Source organism: Salmo trutta, chromosome 33 (genome assembly GCF_901001165.1).
Source record: "Salmo trutta chromosome 33, fSalTru1.1, whole genome shotgun sequence".
In the NCBI taxonomy this organism is placed as follows: Eukaryota; Metazoa; Chordata; class Actinopteri; order Salmoniformes; family Salmonidae; genus Salmo; species Salmo trutta.
This window is the reverse complement of record NC_042989.1, coordinates 40,548,787-40,563,487: the sequence shown is the minus strand read 5'-3', so window position 1 is coordinate 40,563,487 and position 14,701 is coordinate 40,548,787. Positions and strand designations below refer to the sequence as shown.

The following is a 14,701-nucleotide window of genomic DNA, read 5'->3' as shown; positions in this document are numbered from 1 at the left end:
GGGCTGGGTGTATTTCTAGGACTCTAGGAGAGGATTCTGTTGGTGTTTTAAGAGAGGATCCAAAGTTAGGACCAGAACCCAGGCTGGACCAAGTTAGGGCCAGAACACAGACTGGACCAGGTTAGGACCAGAACCCAGGCCGGTAGCGCTAGAGGGACCAGGTTAGAACCAGAACCCAGGCCGGTAGCGCTAGAGGGACCAGGTTAGGACCAGAACCCAGGCCGGTAGCGCTAGAGGGACCAGGTTAGAACCAGAACCCAGGCCGGTAGCGCTAGAGGGACCAGGTTAGAACCAGAACCCAGGCCGTTAGCGTTACAAGGACCGGGTTAGGACCAGAACCCAGATTGGATCAGTTTACGACCAAAACCCAGGCTGGTAGCACTAGATGGGCCGAGTTAGGATCAGAACCCAGGTTGGACCAGAGGAGGATCAGAACGCAGACTGGACCAGGTTAGGAAAAGAACCCAGGCCGGTAGCGGTACGGGGAACATTTGGGGAACTGGGACTCGGGTTTGCAGAGTGGGAGGGTTGGGTCCAGACACTGTTCCTCATCCTGTTGGTCCAGCAGACTGTCCCCCCTCCGCCGCGGGGAGGTTGAGCAGGGTGTAGGGGGCTCCATGGGGGTGGCTAGTACCTCCATGTCTCTGGGCTCCATGTGATGGGTTAGCAGTGGGTGTCCCCTCCTTGGTGAGGGCGTCGGTGCCTCCAGACTGTGTCCCCTCCTTGGGGATGGTGTCGGGGGCTCTAAGGGGGTAGGAAGCACGGTCATGTCCCTGCCAAACTCCACCGTGGGAGGGGTGTCTGTGCTGGTGGTGTGGGCTGGGGACTCTCCATTCCCCTGCCCCCCTCCTCTGCCCCGCCCAGGTGACTGGCCCAAGAAGACGTCGCAGCGTACCCGTGGCGAGGGGCGTGGTCTAACCAGGAAGTCTAGGGTTTTGGGTCGTTCAGGAGGGCAGCGGCGGCGGGGTGTAGGGGGAAACACCAGATTTGGATCTGGCAACCGGGGAACCTGGTTGTCACTTAAACCCCTGAGACCTCCATCTGTTTGAGAATAGAGAAAGAAAAACAGTTGTAGAACATCTACAGTGAGGGAAAAAAGTATTTGATCCCTTGCTGATTTTGTACGTTTGCCCACTGACAAAGAAATGATCAGTCTATAATTTTAATGGTAGGTTTATTTGAACAGTGAGAAAAACCAGAAAAAAATCAGGAAAACGCATGTCAAAAATGTTATAAATTGATTTGCATTTTAATGAGGGAAATAAGTATTTTACCCCTCTGAAAAACATGACTTAGTACTTGGTGGCAAAACCCTTGTTGGCAATCACAGAGGTCAGACATTTCTTGTAGTTGGCCACCAGGTTTGCACACATCTCAGGAGGGATTTTGTCCCACTCTTCTTTGCAGATCTTCTCCAAGTCATTAAGGTTTCGAGGCTGACGTTTGGCAACTCGAACCTTCAGCTCCCTCCACAGATTTTCTATGGGATTAAGATCTGGAGACTGGCTAGGCCACTCCAGGACCTTAATGTGCTTCTTCTTGAGCCACTCCTTTGTTGCCTTGGCCGTGTGTTTTGGGTCATTGTCATGCTGGAATACCCATCCACGACCCATTTTCAATGCCCTTGCTGAGGGAAGGAGGTTCTCACCCAAGATTTGACGGTACATGGCCCCGTCCATCATCCCTTTGATGCGGTGAAGTTGTCCTGTCCCCTTAGCAGAAAAACACCCCCAAAGCATAATGTTTCCACCTCCATGTTTGACGGTGGCGATGGTGTTCTTGGGGTCATAGGCAGCATTCCTCCTCCTCCAAACACGGCAAGTTGAGTTGACGCCAAAGAGCTCCATTTTGGTCTCATCTGACCACAACACTTTCACCCAGTTGTCCTCTGAATCATTCCGATATTCTTTGGCAAACTTTAGACGGGCATGTATATGTGCTTTCTTGAGCAGGGGGACCTTGCGGGCGCTGCAGGATTTCAGTTCTTCACGGCGTAGTGTGTTACCAATTGTTTTCCTGGTGACTATGGTCCCAGTGTAACAGTGTAGGTTCCGTCCCTCTCTTCGCCCCAACCCGGGCTCGAACCAGGGACCTTTGCACACATCAACAACTGACACTCCACGAAGCATCGTTACCCATCGCGCCACAAAAGCCGCGTTTCCCCGCGTTGCAAGGGGAAACCCTACTTCAAGTCTCAGAGCGAGTGACGTCACTGATTGAAACGCTATTAGCGCGCACCACCGCTAACTAACTAGCCATTTCACATCGGTTACACCAGCTGCCTTGAGATCATTGACAAGATCCTCCCGTGTAGTTCTGGGCTGATTCCTCACCGTTCTCATGATCATTGCAACTCCACGAGGTGAGATCTTTCATGGAGCCCCAGGCCGAGGGAGATTGACAGTTCTTTTGTGTTTCTTCCATTTGCGAATAATTGCACCAACTGTTGTTACCTTCTCACCAAGCTGATTGGCGATGGTCTTGTAGCCCATTCCAGCATTGTGTAGGTCTACAATCTTGTCCCTGACATCCTTGGAGAGCTCTTTGGTCTTGGCCATGGTGGAGAGTTTGGAATCTGATTGATTGATTGCTTCTGTGGACAGGTGTCTATACAGGTAACAAACTGAGATTAGGAGCACTCCCTTTAAGAGTGTGCTCCTAATCTCAGCTCGTTGCCTGTATAAAAGACACCTGGGAGCCAGAAATCTTTCTGATTGAGAGGGGGTCAAATACTTATTTCCCTCATTAAAATGCAAATCAATTTATAACATTTTTGACATGCGTTTTTCTGGATTTTTGTTGTTGTTATTCTGTCTCTCACTGTTCAAATAAACCTACCATTAAAATTATAGACTGATAATTTCTTTGTCATTGGGCAAAACGTACAAAATCAGCAGGGGATCAAATCCTTTTTTCCCCCACTGTAGGGATATTAAGACAGGATGAATCAGACCCTATAGCTAGAGCAGATCAACAAGAAACTGTCCGTAGGAGAACAGTAAAGATACCTGTGGTCTCCAGAGTTGCTCTGACAGGTAAAGGAAACGGGTGGATATAGTTTGGAGGGCAACGTGTCTTGATGGCGCCGTCGGAGGGGGTCCGGTGTAGACAGCGTGAGGAGGATGGTGCGGAGGGGAGATGGGTCGGGGTCAGGGACTGCCGAGGGTGACGCTTGAAGCTCTCCAGGTGTGTGTTGACCAAGGGGTTGAGTGAGGCATGCTGGGGCTGGGAGTGAACAGAGGTGTGAGGCTGGACAGAAGGCTGAACAGGGTTCTGGGGAGAGGCAGTGCGGTAGACCAACAGTTCCTCACTATCAGATCGTAACAGAGACCGCGTAGAATTACAGTCCGACACAGACGACAGTGACAGCAGTGTGAGAGATGACGGAAACAGTCCGCCTCCAACCCGCTCCGTCACCGGGGCAACCGAGTGCTTCAGGGGGCTCTCCTTGTCCCCTCCCCGCCTGAAGAGCTTGCGTGTGGGGGGACTGCTGCTCCGTCTCTGGCCCCCTGTCCCTGTACGGTGGAAGAAGCCCTCCCAGCGAGGTGGCTTGCTGCTCTCCGCAGCCCCCTCAGTCCCAGAACTAGAACCAGTCCCAGGCTGGGCCAGAGTCGTCATATTGAAGCCCAGTCCAACTGCAGCCAGCAAGGCCCCACACCCCAGTAGCACCAGCTCTGACCTCCCCCGCCCGGCAGGACTCTTCCTACTGGGGGGCGTGTCCGGGGCCGGGGTGCTATGGTAACTAGGGCAGTACTCCCCGCCTCCTCCTGCGTTACCATCGGCAACAGGCCCCTCCCTGTGGAAGGGGATGCAGAGGTAGGATTGGCTGGGTGATGCGTTGGCCCCTCCAGCTGGGTCAGTGGAGTAGCAGCAGTCTTCATTCTCTACAGGGAGGAGAGGGTTTCACTACATTACATTATTGTGGCTTTTGATTATTGGCAACACTTTGTTGCTAAGGTACATGTCCTTACCTATCTCTGTTACATGCTGACCCCACTGCTCGCGTCGCAAAATAAATTTACACATACATGTTATTCAATCATTGCACCCGCACTGCTCACGAGCGTCAACGAGCGTCTGCGTAGCCAGGCGCTAAAATAGAACTTGGTTCTATTTGTGAAACTTGACGCTATGCAAGTCCCGCTTCTCCCATCTCCTCATTGGTTTTTAGGATCATATACCCACGTGGGTGATTGAAAGATGAACTGAGGTCTATACTCCAGTGCAGTTGGTGGTGGTAATGCACCTTAAAGTTGGTTGCCAACCGCCATATAAATTCCAATGAAGAAGAAATAGCCTGAAGGAGGAGAGATGACTAGAAACTAACTCTGTTTGCCCTTTTATCTGTGGATTAATTGTCAAGTAGAGGACCTTGTGCATTTCAGGTAAAATAACAACCCAATGTTTATCCCAGGACAAATTAGCTAGCAACAGCATGCTAGCTAGCTGAATTGCCATAAATAATGAATGCTTTTTGACCTGTTCCCAAATTAATTTAGTTGGTTCAGAGTTCGTTTTGATATTTCGACCTCCGTGTCCTGATGGCTTCTGGTGTGGGTGGACAAAATCAACACGCGTGCAGTCTGGTCAGCATGTTAGGCTATCAGTATCAATTTTATACCAGTCCTTACCCATCTCTAATAATGTTATACCAGTCCTTACCCACTTCTGATAATGTTATACCAGTCCTTACCCATTTCTGATAATGTTATTTCAGTCCTTACCCATTTTTAATAATGTTATTTCAGACCCTACCCATTTCTGATAATGTTATTTCAGTCCCTACCCATTTTTAATAATGTTATTTCAGACCCTACCCATTTCTGATAATGTTATTTCAGTCCCTACCCATTTTTAATAATGTTATTTCAGTCCTTACCCATCTCAGTGAGGCTGGGTACCCCTGGTATGGCAGGGCTGTGTCTCGGTGACCTGCGGAGATTTGGGGCGCTGCAGGACCTCTGCCTGTTCCCCTCCTGAGGGACCTTGATGCTGGTAGGGACAGGAGATAAAGAGCTACAGAGAATCACTAAATAGTGGTATGTTAACTATCCTCTTTGGTATAAGTAAGGTCTGTTGTAGCCTGGTCGTTGTCATGCAAGACAGCACAAACATGTATGCGATCAGGTTAGACACCCTGGTCTTGCCCCACCCTCCCTGGTCCTGCCCCGCCCTGGTCCTGCCCCGCCCTCCCTCACCCTGTCCCGCCCGCCCTCCCTCACCCTGCCCCGCCCTGGTCCTGCCCCACCCTCCCTCACCCTGCCCCGCCCTGGTCCTGCTCCACCCTGGTCCTGCCCCACCCTCCCTCACCCTGCCCCACCCTGGTCCTGCCCTGCCCTCCCTCACCCTGCTCCGCCCTGGTCCTGCTTCACCCCCGGCACCCTGCCCCACCCTGGTCCTGCTCCACCCTGGTCCTGCCCCACCCTCCCTCACCCTGCCCTGGTCCTGCCCCAACCTCCCTCACCCTGCTCCGCCCTCACCCTGCTCCGCCCTGGTCCTGCTCCGCCCTGGTCCTGCCCCACCCTCCCTCACCCTGCCCCATGCCCGACCCTTCCCTTCCCCTATCACCCTGCCTCACCCCTCCTCTCACCCCTCATCATCACTGTGTTCTCTGTGTGAGCCCCTGATACGCCCTTTCTTCCTGGAGCCTCTCTTCTCTTCCTCCTCATCCAACCGGCCCCAACCTTTACACCCCTCTCCTCCTGGAGTCACTGGAAAAACACGGAACAAGACTCCATTTTAGAAGTTCACATTTACAAAAACACGGAACAAGACTCCATTTTAGAAGTGGAGAAATATTAACTAACAATACATAATGTTTACAAATAATACCGAACATGTGCTGAACTGTAAATATGGTCAATGGTCAACCCAAACCTAGGAGGATATACAGTATCAGCTGATTGTAAGTCACTCTGGATAAGACTATCTGCTAAATAAATAAAAAAGGTCAAACGTAAATGTAAATAGTATATAGTGTTTACGTTGTATGGCTCTGAGGCGCGGTAGTAACTGGGCCTGGGGACTGGTGGGAGGGCTGGAGAGACTACCCAGTAAACTCCTGCATCGATCATGAGAGGGAGAGGCCTGCACGGTGATCTTGTGTTGGAAATCTGGAGACAGAAGAGCACAAACAACAACCAATGTCCATAAATACACTGTGATTAATAAATAAAAGAATTCATGTAAATCACTGGCTTCATACAGCCTTCATACAGGCTACATACAGCCTTTATACAGGCTACATACAGCCTTCATACAGGTTACATACAGGGTTCATACAGCCTTCATACAGACTTTATACAGGATACATACAGCCTCCATACAGCCTCCATACAGGCTTCATACAGGCTACATACAGGGTTCATACAGCCTTCATACAGGCTACATACAGGGTTCATACAGGCTTCATACAGGCTACATACAGGGTTCATACAGCCTCCATACAGCCTTCATACAGGCCACATACAGCCTTCATACAGCAGGGCGTACCAGATCAATGTGGAGCTATATACAGGAAGTACCAGATCAATGTGGAGCTATATACAGGGAGTACCAGATCAATGTGGAGCTATATACAGGGAGTACCAGATCAATGTGGAGCTATATACAGGGAGTACCAGATCAATGTGGAGCTATATACAGGGAGTACCAGTACCAGATCAATGTGGAGCTATATACAGGGAGTACCAGTACCAGATCAATGTGGAGCTATATACAGGAAGTACCAGATCAATGTGGAGCTATATACAGGGAGTACCAGATCAATGTGGAGCTATATACAGGAAGTACCAGTACCAGATCAATGTGGAGCTATATACAGGGAGTACCAGATCAATGTGGAGCTATATACAGGGAGTACCAGATCAATGTGGAGCTATATACAGGGAGTACCAGATCAATGTGGAGCTATATACAGGGAGTACCAGATCAATGTGGAGCTATATACAGGGAGTACCAGATCAATGTGGAGCTATATACAGGGAGTACCAGATCAATGTGGAGCTATATACAGGGAGTACCAGATCAATGTGGAGCTATATACAGGGAGTACCAGATCAATGTGGAGCTATATACAGGAAGTACCAGTACCAGATCAATGTGGAGCTATATACAGGAAGTACCAGATCAATGTGGAGCTATATACAGGAAGTACCAGATCAATGTGGAGCTATATACAGGGAGTACCAGATCAATGTGGAGCTATATACAGGGAGTACCAGATCAATGTGGAGCTATATACAGGAAGTACCAGATCAATGTGGAGCTATATACAGGGAGTACCAGATCAATGTGGAGCTATATACAGGAAGTACCAGATCAATGTGGAGCTATATACAGGAAGTACCAGATCAATGTGGAGCTATATACAGGGAGTACCAGATCAATGTGGAACTATATACAGGAAGTACCAGATCAATGTGGAGCTATATACAGGAAGTTCCAGATCAATGTGGAGCTATATACAGGAAGTACCAGATCAATGTGGAGCTATATACAGGAAGTACCAGATCAATGTGGAGCTATATACAGGGAGTACCAGTACCAGATCAATATGGAACTATATACAGGAAGTACCAGATCAATGTGGAGCTATATACAGGAAGTACCAGTACCAGATCAATGTGGAGCTATATACAGGGAGTACCAGTACCAGATCAATATGGAGCTATATACAGGAAGTTCCAGATCAATGTGGAGCTATATACAGGAAGTACCAGTACCAGATCAATATGGAGCTATATACAGGAAGTTCCAGATCAATGTGGAGCTATATACAGGAAGTACCAGTACCAGATCAATATGGAGCTATATACAGGGAGTACCAGATCAATGTGGAGCTATATACAGGGAGTACCAGTACCAGATCAATGTAGAGCTATATACAGGGAGTACCAGATCAATGTAGAGCTATATACAGGGAGTACCAGTACCAGATCAATGTAGAGCTATATACAGGGAGTACCAGTACCAGATCAATGTGGAGCTATATACAGGAAGTACCAGTACCAGTACCAGATCTATGTGGAGCTATATACAGGAAGTACCAGATCAATGTGGAGCTATATACAGGGAGTACCAGTACCAGATCACTGTGCAGGAGTACAAGGTATTTGAGGTAGATATGTACATGAAGGCAGGGTAAAGTGACTAGGCATCAGGATAGATAATAATGAGGTAGATATGTACATGAAGGCAGGGTAAAGTGACTAGGCATCAGGATAGATAATAATAAGGTATTTGAGGTAGATATGTACATGAAGGCAGGGTAAAGTGACTAGGCATCAGGATAGATAATAATAAGGTATTTGAGGTAGATGTGTACATGAAGGCAGGGTAAAGTGACTAGGCATCAGGATAGATAATAATAAGGTATTTGAGGTATATATGTACATGAAGGCAGGGTAAAGTGACTAGGCATCAGGATAGATAATAATAAGGTATTTGAGGTAGATATGTACATGAAGGCAGGGTAAAGTGACTAGGCATCAGGATAGATAATAATGCACATCTATCATCCCAGTGTTTAATTGCTATATTGTAATTACCTCGCCACTATGGCCTATTTATTGCCTTACCTCCCTTATCCTACCTCATTTGTACACACTGTATATATACTTTTTCTACTGTGTTATTGACTGTATGTTTTGTTTATTCCATGTGTAACTCTGTGTTGTTGTATGTGTCGAACTGCTTTGCTTTATCTTGACCAGGTCGCAGTTGTAAATGAGAACTTGTTCTCAACTAACCTACCTGGTTAAATAAAGGTGAAATAAATAAAATAAAAATAATAAGAGTAAAATAAAGAATAACAGAATAGCAGCAGCAGCACATGATGAGTGTGAAAGTGTGTGTATGTACAGTGCATTTGGAAAATATTCAGACCCCTTGACTTGTTCCACATTTTGTTACGTTATAGCCTTATTCTAAAATGGATTAAATAGTTTTTTCCCCTCATCAATCTACACACAATACCCCATAATGACAAAGCAAATAGAGATTTTTTAGAAATTTGTGATAATGTATTATAGGTAAGAAACTGAAATATGACATTGACATAAGTATTCAAACCGTTTAGTCAGTACGTTGTTGAAGCACCTTTGGCAACGATTACAGCCTTGAGTCTTCTTGGGTATGACGCTACAGGCTTGGCACACCTGTATTTGGGGAGTTTCTCACATTATTTTCTGCAGATCCTCTCAAGCTCTGTCAGCTTGGATGGGGAGTGTCGTTGCACAGCTATTTTCAGGTCTCTCCAGAGATGGGGTCGTTGTCCTGTTGGAAGGTGAACCTTCGCTCCAGTCGGAGGTCCTGAGCTCTCTGGGGCAGGTTTTCATCAAGGATCTTTCTGTACTTTGCTCCGTTCATCTTTCCTTCGATCCTGACGAGTCTCCCAGTCCCTGCCACTGAAAAACATCCCCACAGCATGATGCTGCCACCCCCATGCTTCACCGTAGGGATGGTGCCAGGTTTCCTCCAGATGTGACGCTTGGCATTCAGGTCACAGAGTTCAATCTTGGTTTCATCAGAACAGAGAATCTTGTTTCTCATGGTCAGAGTCCTTTAGGTGCCTTTTGGCAAACTCCAAGAGGGCTGTCATGTGCCTTTTACTGAGGAGTGGCTTCCGTCTGGCCACTCTACCATAAAGGCCTGATTGGTGGAGTGCTACAGAGATGGTTGTCCTTCTGGAAAGTTATCCCATCTCTACAGAGGAACTCTGGACCTCTGTCAGAGTGACCATTGGGTTCTTGGTCACCTCCCTGACCAAGGCCCTTCTCCCCCGATTGCTCAGTTTGACCGGGTGGCCAGCTCTAGGAAGAGTCTTGGTGGTTCCAAACTTCTTCCATTTAAAAATGATGGAGGCCACTGTGTTCTTGGGGACCTTCAATGCTGCAGACATTTTTTTGGCACCCTTCCTCAGATCTGTGCCTCGACACTATCCTGTCTCTGAGCTCTACGGACAATTCCTTCGACCTCATGGCTTGGCTTTTGCTCTGACATGCTCCGTCAACTGTGAGACCTTATATAGACAGGTGTGTGCCTTTCCAAATCATGTCCAATCAATTGAATTTATCACAAGTGGACTCCAATCAAGTTCTAGAAACATCTCAAAGATGAACAATGGAAACAGGATGCACCTGAGCTCAATTTCAAGTCTCATAGCAAAGGGTCTGAATACTTATGTAAATAAGCTATTTCTGATTTTATAATCAATACATTTGCAAAAATGTAAAAGAGAATACTGTTTTTGCTTTGTCATTATGGGATATTGTGTGTAGATGGGTGAGAAAAAGATTATTAAATCAATTTTAGAATAAGGCTGTAACACATCAAAATGTCAAAGGGGTGTGAATACTTTCCCAATGCTCTGTATGTGTGTGTGGTGTCGATATGATTGTGTGTGTTATGTGTATGTGTGTGGCGTTGGTATGATTGTGTGTGTGTGTGGCGTATGTAGTGTATGGGTTTGTGTGAGTGTCAGTGTAGTGTGTGTCAGTGTAGTGTGTGTGAGTGTGTATATATAGTGTGTGTGAGTGTGCATAGAGTCAGTGGAGATAGTCCGGGTAACCATTTCATTAACTATTTACCAGTCTAATGGCTATTTACCAGTCTAATGGCTATTTACCAGTCTAATGGCTATTTAACAGTCTAATGGCTATTTAACAGTCTAATGCTATTTAACAGTGTTAAGGCTATTTAACAGTGTTAAGGCTATTTAACAGTCTAATGGCTATTTAACAGTCTAATGGCTATTTAACAGTGTTAAGGCTATTTAACAGTGTTAAGGCTATTTAACAGTCTAATGGCTATTTAACAGTGTTAAGGCTATTTAACAGTCTAATGGCTATTTAACAGTCTAATGGCTATTTAACAGTGTTAAGGCTATTTAACAGTGTTAAGGCTATTTAACAGTCTAATGGCTATTTAACAGTGTTAAGGCTATTTAACAGTGTTAAGGCTATTTAACAGTGTTAAGGCTATTTAACAGTCTATTGGCTATTTAACAGTCTAATGGCTATTTAACAGTCTTAAGGCTTGAGGGCCTCTGAGCCTGTTGGTCCGAAAGCCAATGCTCCAGTGCCGTTTGCCGGACGGTAGCCGAGTGAACTGTCTATGGCTTGTGTGGCTAAAGTCTTTGGCAATTCTTTGGGCCTTCGGGCTTTCCTTTGACACCACCTGAAATAGAGGTCCTGGATGGTAGGGAGTCCGGCCCCAGTGATGTACTGGGCTGTCCGCACCACCACCTGATATAGAGGTCCTGGATGGCAGGGAGTTCGCACCACCCTCTGTAGCACCTTGCTGTCAGGCTGGTGCATTTTCAATACCAAGCGGTGATGCAGCCAGTCAAGATACCCTCGATGGTACAGCTGTATAACCTTATTGAGGGTCTGAGGGTATATGGGGGGGGGGGGGGGGGGGGGGGTCTTGCATTGTAATTATATTGAATTCTGTTTATATCCCGCTGTACCACAATAAACATAAAAGTTCAAATGCCGAGACCATTGAGTGCGTTTTGACCAGGAAGTGCCGTATCTGCAGTAACTGAGTATTCCAGCCACTCTCTTCCTATGATCCAGTTGCTATTAAATGAATGTTTTTTTGGGGGACAGAAAACCATACAGCTTCGGTAATAGGATTCTATAGGCTAACCTGGGTCGGAGTTGGAGGAGGGACTGTGGAGCCATTATGCTGGCGACACTTGTGGAAGCCTCTTAGCTGGAGCTCGGCAGCATCATTGCTACCGGGCTTGACGGCGGCCTCGTGGTTTCATGTCTGATATCCATCGTGGCAGTGGCAGATTAGCTGGTTAAAGCGAATTTGGCGAATAACACTAACGTCTGTTACAGCTAGCTGAGAGGCTAACTCAACTCTGTAGTGGTGGGGCGTGAGGCAGAGTTCAGTGGAGCAGCTTCAACTGTAAACTTGACCCCGTCCTTTATAAATCAAAATATTACAAGAGGAGGTCTTTCACGTTATTCTACCACAGAGGAACACTGTTTTTTTTAAATTATGGAAACCCAAAGGACTCATACCTAACCGCCCAGGGGCTTTCCATAGCCCCCCAGTGCACTCTGTCCATTGTGCTGACACAGCGAAGCGGAGATAAAGAGTTTGCACCACCTGTCACTCAATCATTTGAACTTTGTTGCTATTTTTATATACAGGGACATAAAACTAAAACTGAAGGGGTTAAGCCTCTCTCTCTCTCGTGGATCCTGGCCCTGCATTTGAACTTTTTTGCTATTTTTAGATAGGGACATAGAACTAAATTAATATATAACTAAATAAATATAAATATATAACTAAATAAATATATAACTAAATAAATATAAATATATAACTATATATAACTAAATAAATATATAACTAATATATAAATATATAACTAAATAAATATAAATATATAACTAAATAAATATAAATATATAACTAATATATAACTAAATAAATATAAATATATAACTAATATATAACTAATATATAACTCATATATAACTAAATAAATATATAACTAATATATAACTAATATATAACTAATATATAACTAATATATAACTAAATAAATATATAACTAATATATAACTAATATATAACAAATATATAACTAATATATAACTAATGTATAACTAATATATAACTAATATATAACTAATATATAACTTAAATAAATATATAACTAAATATAAATATATAACTAATATATAACTAATATATAACTAATATATAACTAAATAAATATATAACTAATATATAACTAATATATAACTAATATATAACTAATATATAACTAATATATAACTAATATATAACTAATATATAACTAAATAAATATATAGCTAAATATAAATATATAACTAATATATAACTAAATAAATATAAATATATAACTAATATATAACTAATATATAACTAATATATAACTAATATATAACTAATATATAACTAAATAAATATAAATATATAACTAATATATAACTAAATAAATATATAACTATATAAGTAATATATAACTAAATACATATAAATATATAACTAATATATAACTAATATATAACTAATATATAACTAAATACATATAAATATATAACTAATATATAACTAAATAAATATATAACTATATAAGTAATATATAACTAAATAAATATATAACTAAATAAATATATAACTAATATATAACTAATATATAACTAATATATAACTAATATATAACTAAATAAATATATAACTAATATATAACTAATATAACTAATATATAACTAATATATAACTAAATAAATATATAACTAAATATAAATATATAACTAATATATAACTAAATAAATATAAATATATAACTAATATATAACTAATATATAACTAATATATAACTAAATAAATATAAATATATAACTAATATATAACTAAATAAATATATAACTATATAAGTAATATATAACTAAATACATATAAATATATAACTAATATATAACTAATATATAACTAATATATAACTAATATATAACTAATATATAACTATATAACTAATATATAACTAAATAAATATATAAATATATAACTAATATATAACAAAATAAATATATAACTAAATAAATATATAACTAAATAAATATATAACTATAACTAATATATAACTAAATAAATATATAACTAAATAAATATATAACTAAATAAATATATAACTATATAACTAATATATAACTAAATAAATATAAATATATAACTAATATATAACTAAATAAATATAGAACTATAACTAATATATAACTAAATAAATATATAACTATATAAGTAATATATAACTAAATAAATATAAATATATAACTAATATATAACTAAATAAATATATAACTAAATAAATATATAACTATAACTAATATATAACTAAATAAATATATAACTATATAACTAATATATAACTAAATAAATATATAACTAAATACATATAAATATATAACTAAATAAATATAAATATATAACTAAAACTGAAAGAGTTAAGCCACTCTTTGCCATGGCAACATGCATTCACACACAGAAACAGAAACAAACATTCAGACACAGATGTACTCAAACGCACACAAACAGTCAACTCTTCAATGGGCAGTAGCGCAGAGCCATTATGAATCCTGACTTTTGCATTTGAGACCCACAGACATCAATCAGACTGCCTGCCGTCCAGTCCTACCGATGAAATACCTACCCGAAGGCAGACTGATCCTGTTCCCATCCTTCAGTTTGAGACGTGAGCGTCTGAACTTGCCCTGCCTGCTCTCCACGCGGGGTTTCTCCTGATACAGCTGGTGGATGATAACGTTTAGTTCTCTCTCCAGGATATGGATCTCTCTCTCTGCCAGTTCCTGCTCCCTCCTCCTCAGCTCCTCCTCCTGGCTCTTCTGCTGCAGCGCCGCACGACTCAGCTCCTCCTCCCACGACCTCAGCTCCTGGTGACAAGGTCAGAGGTCATGGGAGATTTAACCATGGTGGTGATATTTATATATTTTTTTCGGGAGGGGGGGTTATAGATTACACTACAGCATATCACTATCCATAGCCTGGTTCAACAACCATTAAAGTTGGCAAGAGAACACAAACAAATCTGCAACCAGGCTAGATTATCACGTGGCTCCATATTGTATAATGTGGAAACCGTCACAGTAGAGGGCCTCTGATCTTTTGAAAGCTGACTAAGAAGCCTATCCCG

The 14,701-nt window shown here is 42.5% G+C and overlaps 1 protein-coding gene across 1 annotated transcript in view; it reads right to left on the bottom strand.

The window, feature by feature from the left end:
- Positions 1–221: 221 nt before the first annotated feature.
- The window catches only part of map3k9 (mitogen-activated protein kinase kinase kinase 9), a 46,731-nt gene continuing 32,251 nt past the window's right edge, over positions 222–14,701 (bottom strand). The window contains exons 7-12 of the mRNA XM_029730956.1: positions 14,201–14,441; positions 5,985–6,113; positions 5,591–5,711; positions 4,880–4,992; positions 3,009–3,884; positions 222–1,041 (exon numbers count right to left, since the gene is read on the bottom strand). Of these exons, the coding sequence (XP_029586816.1) occupies positions 452–1,041; positions 3,009–3,884; positions 4,880–4,992; positions 5,591–5,711; positions 5,985–6,113; positions 14,201–14,441 (2,070 nt within the window). The 3' untranslated portion in view covers positions 222–451. The remainder of the gene's footprint in view (positions 1,042–3,008; positions 3,885–4,879; positions 4,993–5,590; positions 5,712–5,984; positions 6,114–14,200; positions 14,442–14,701) is intronic.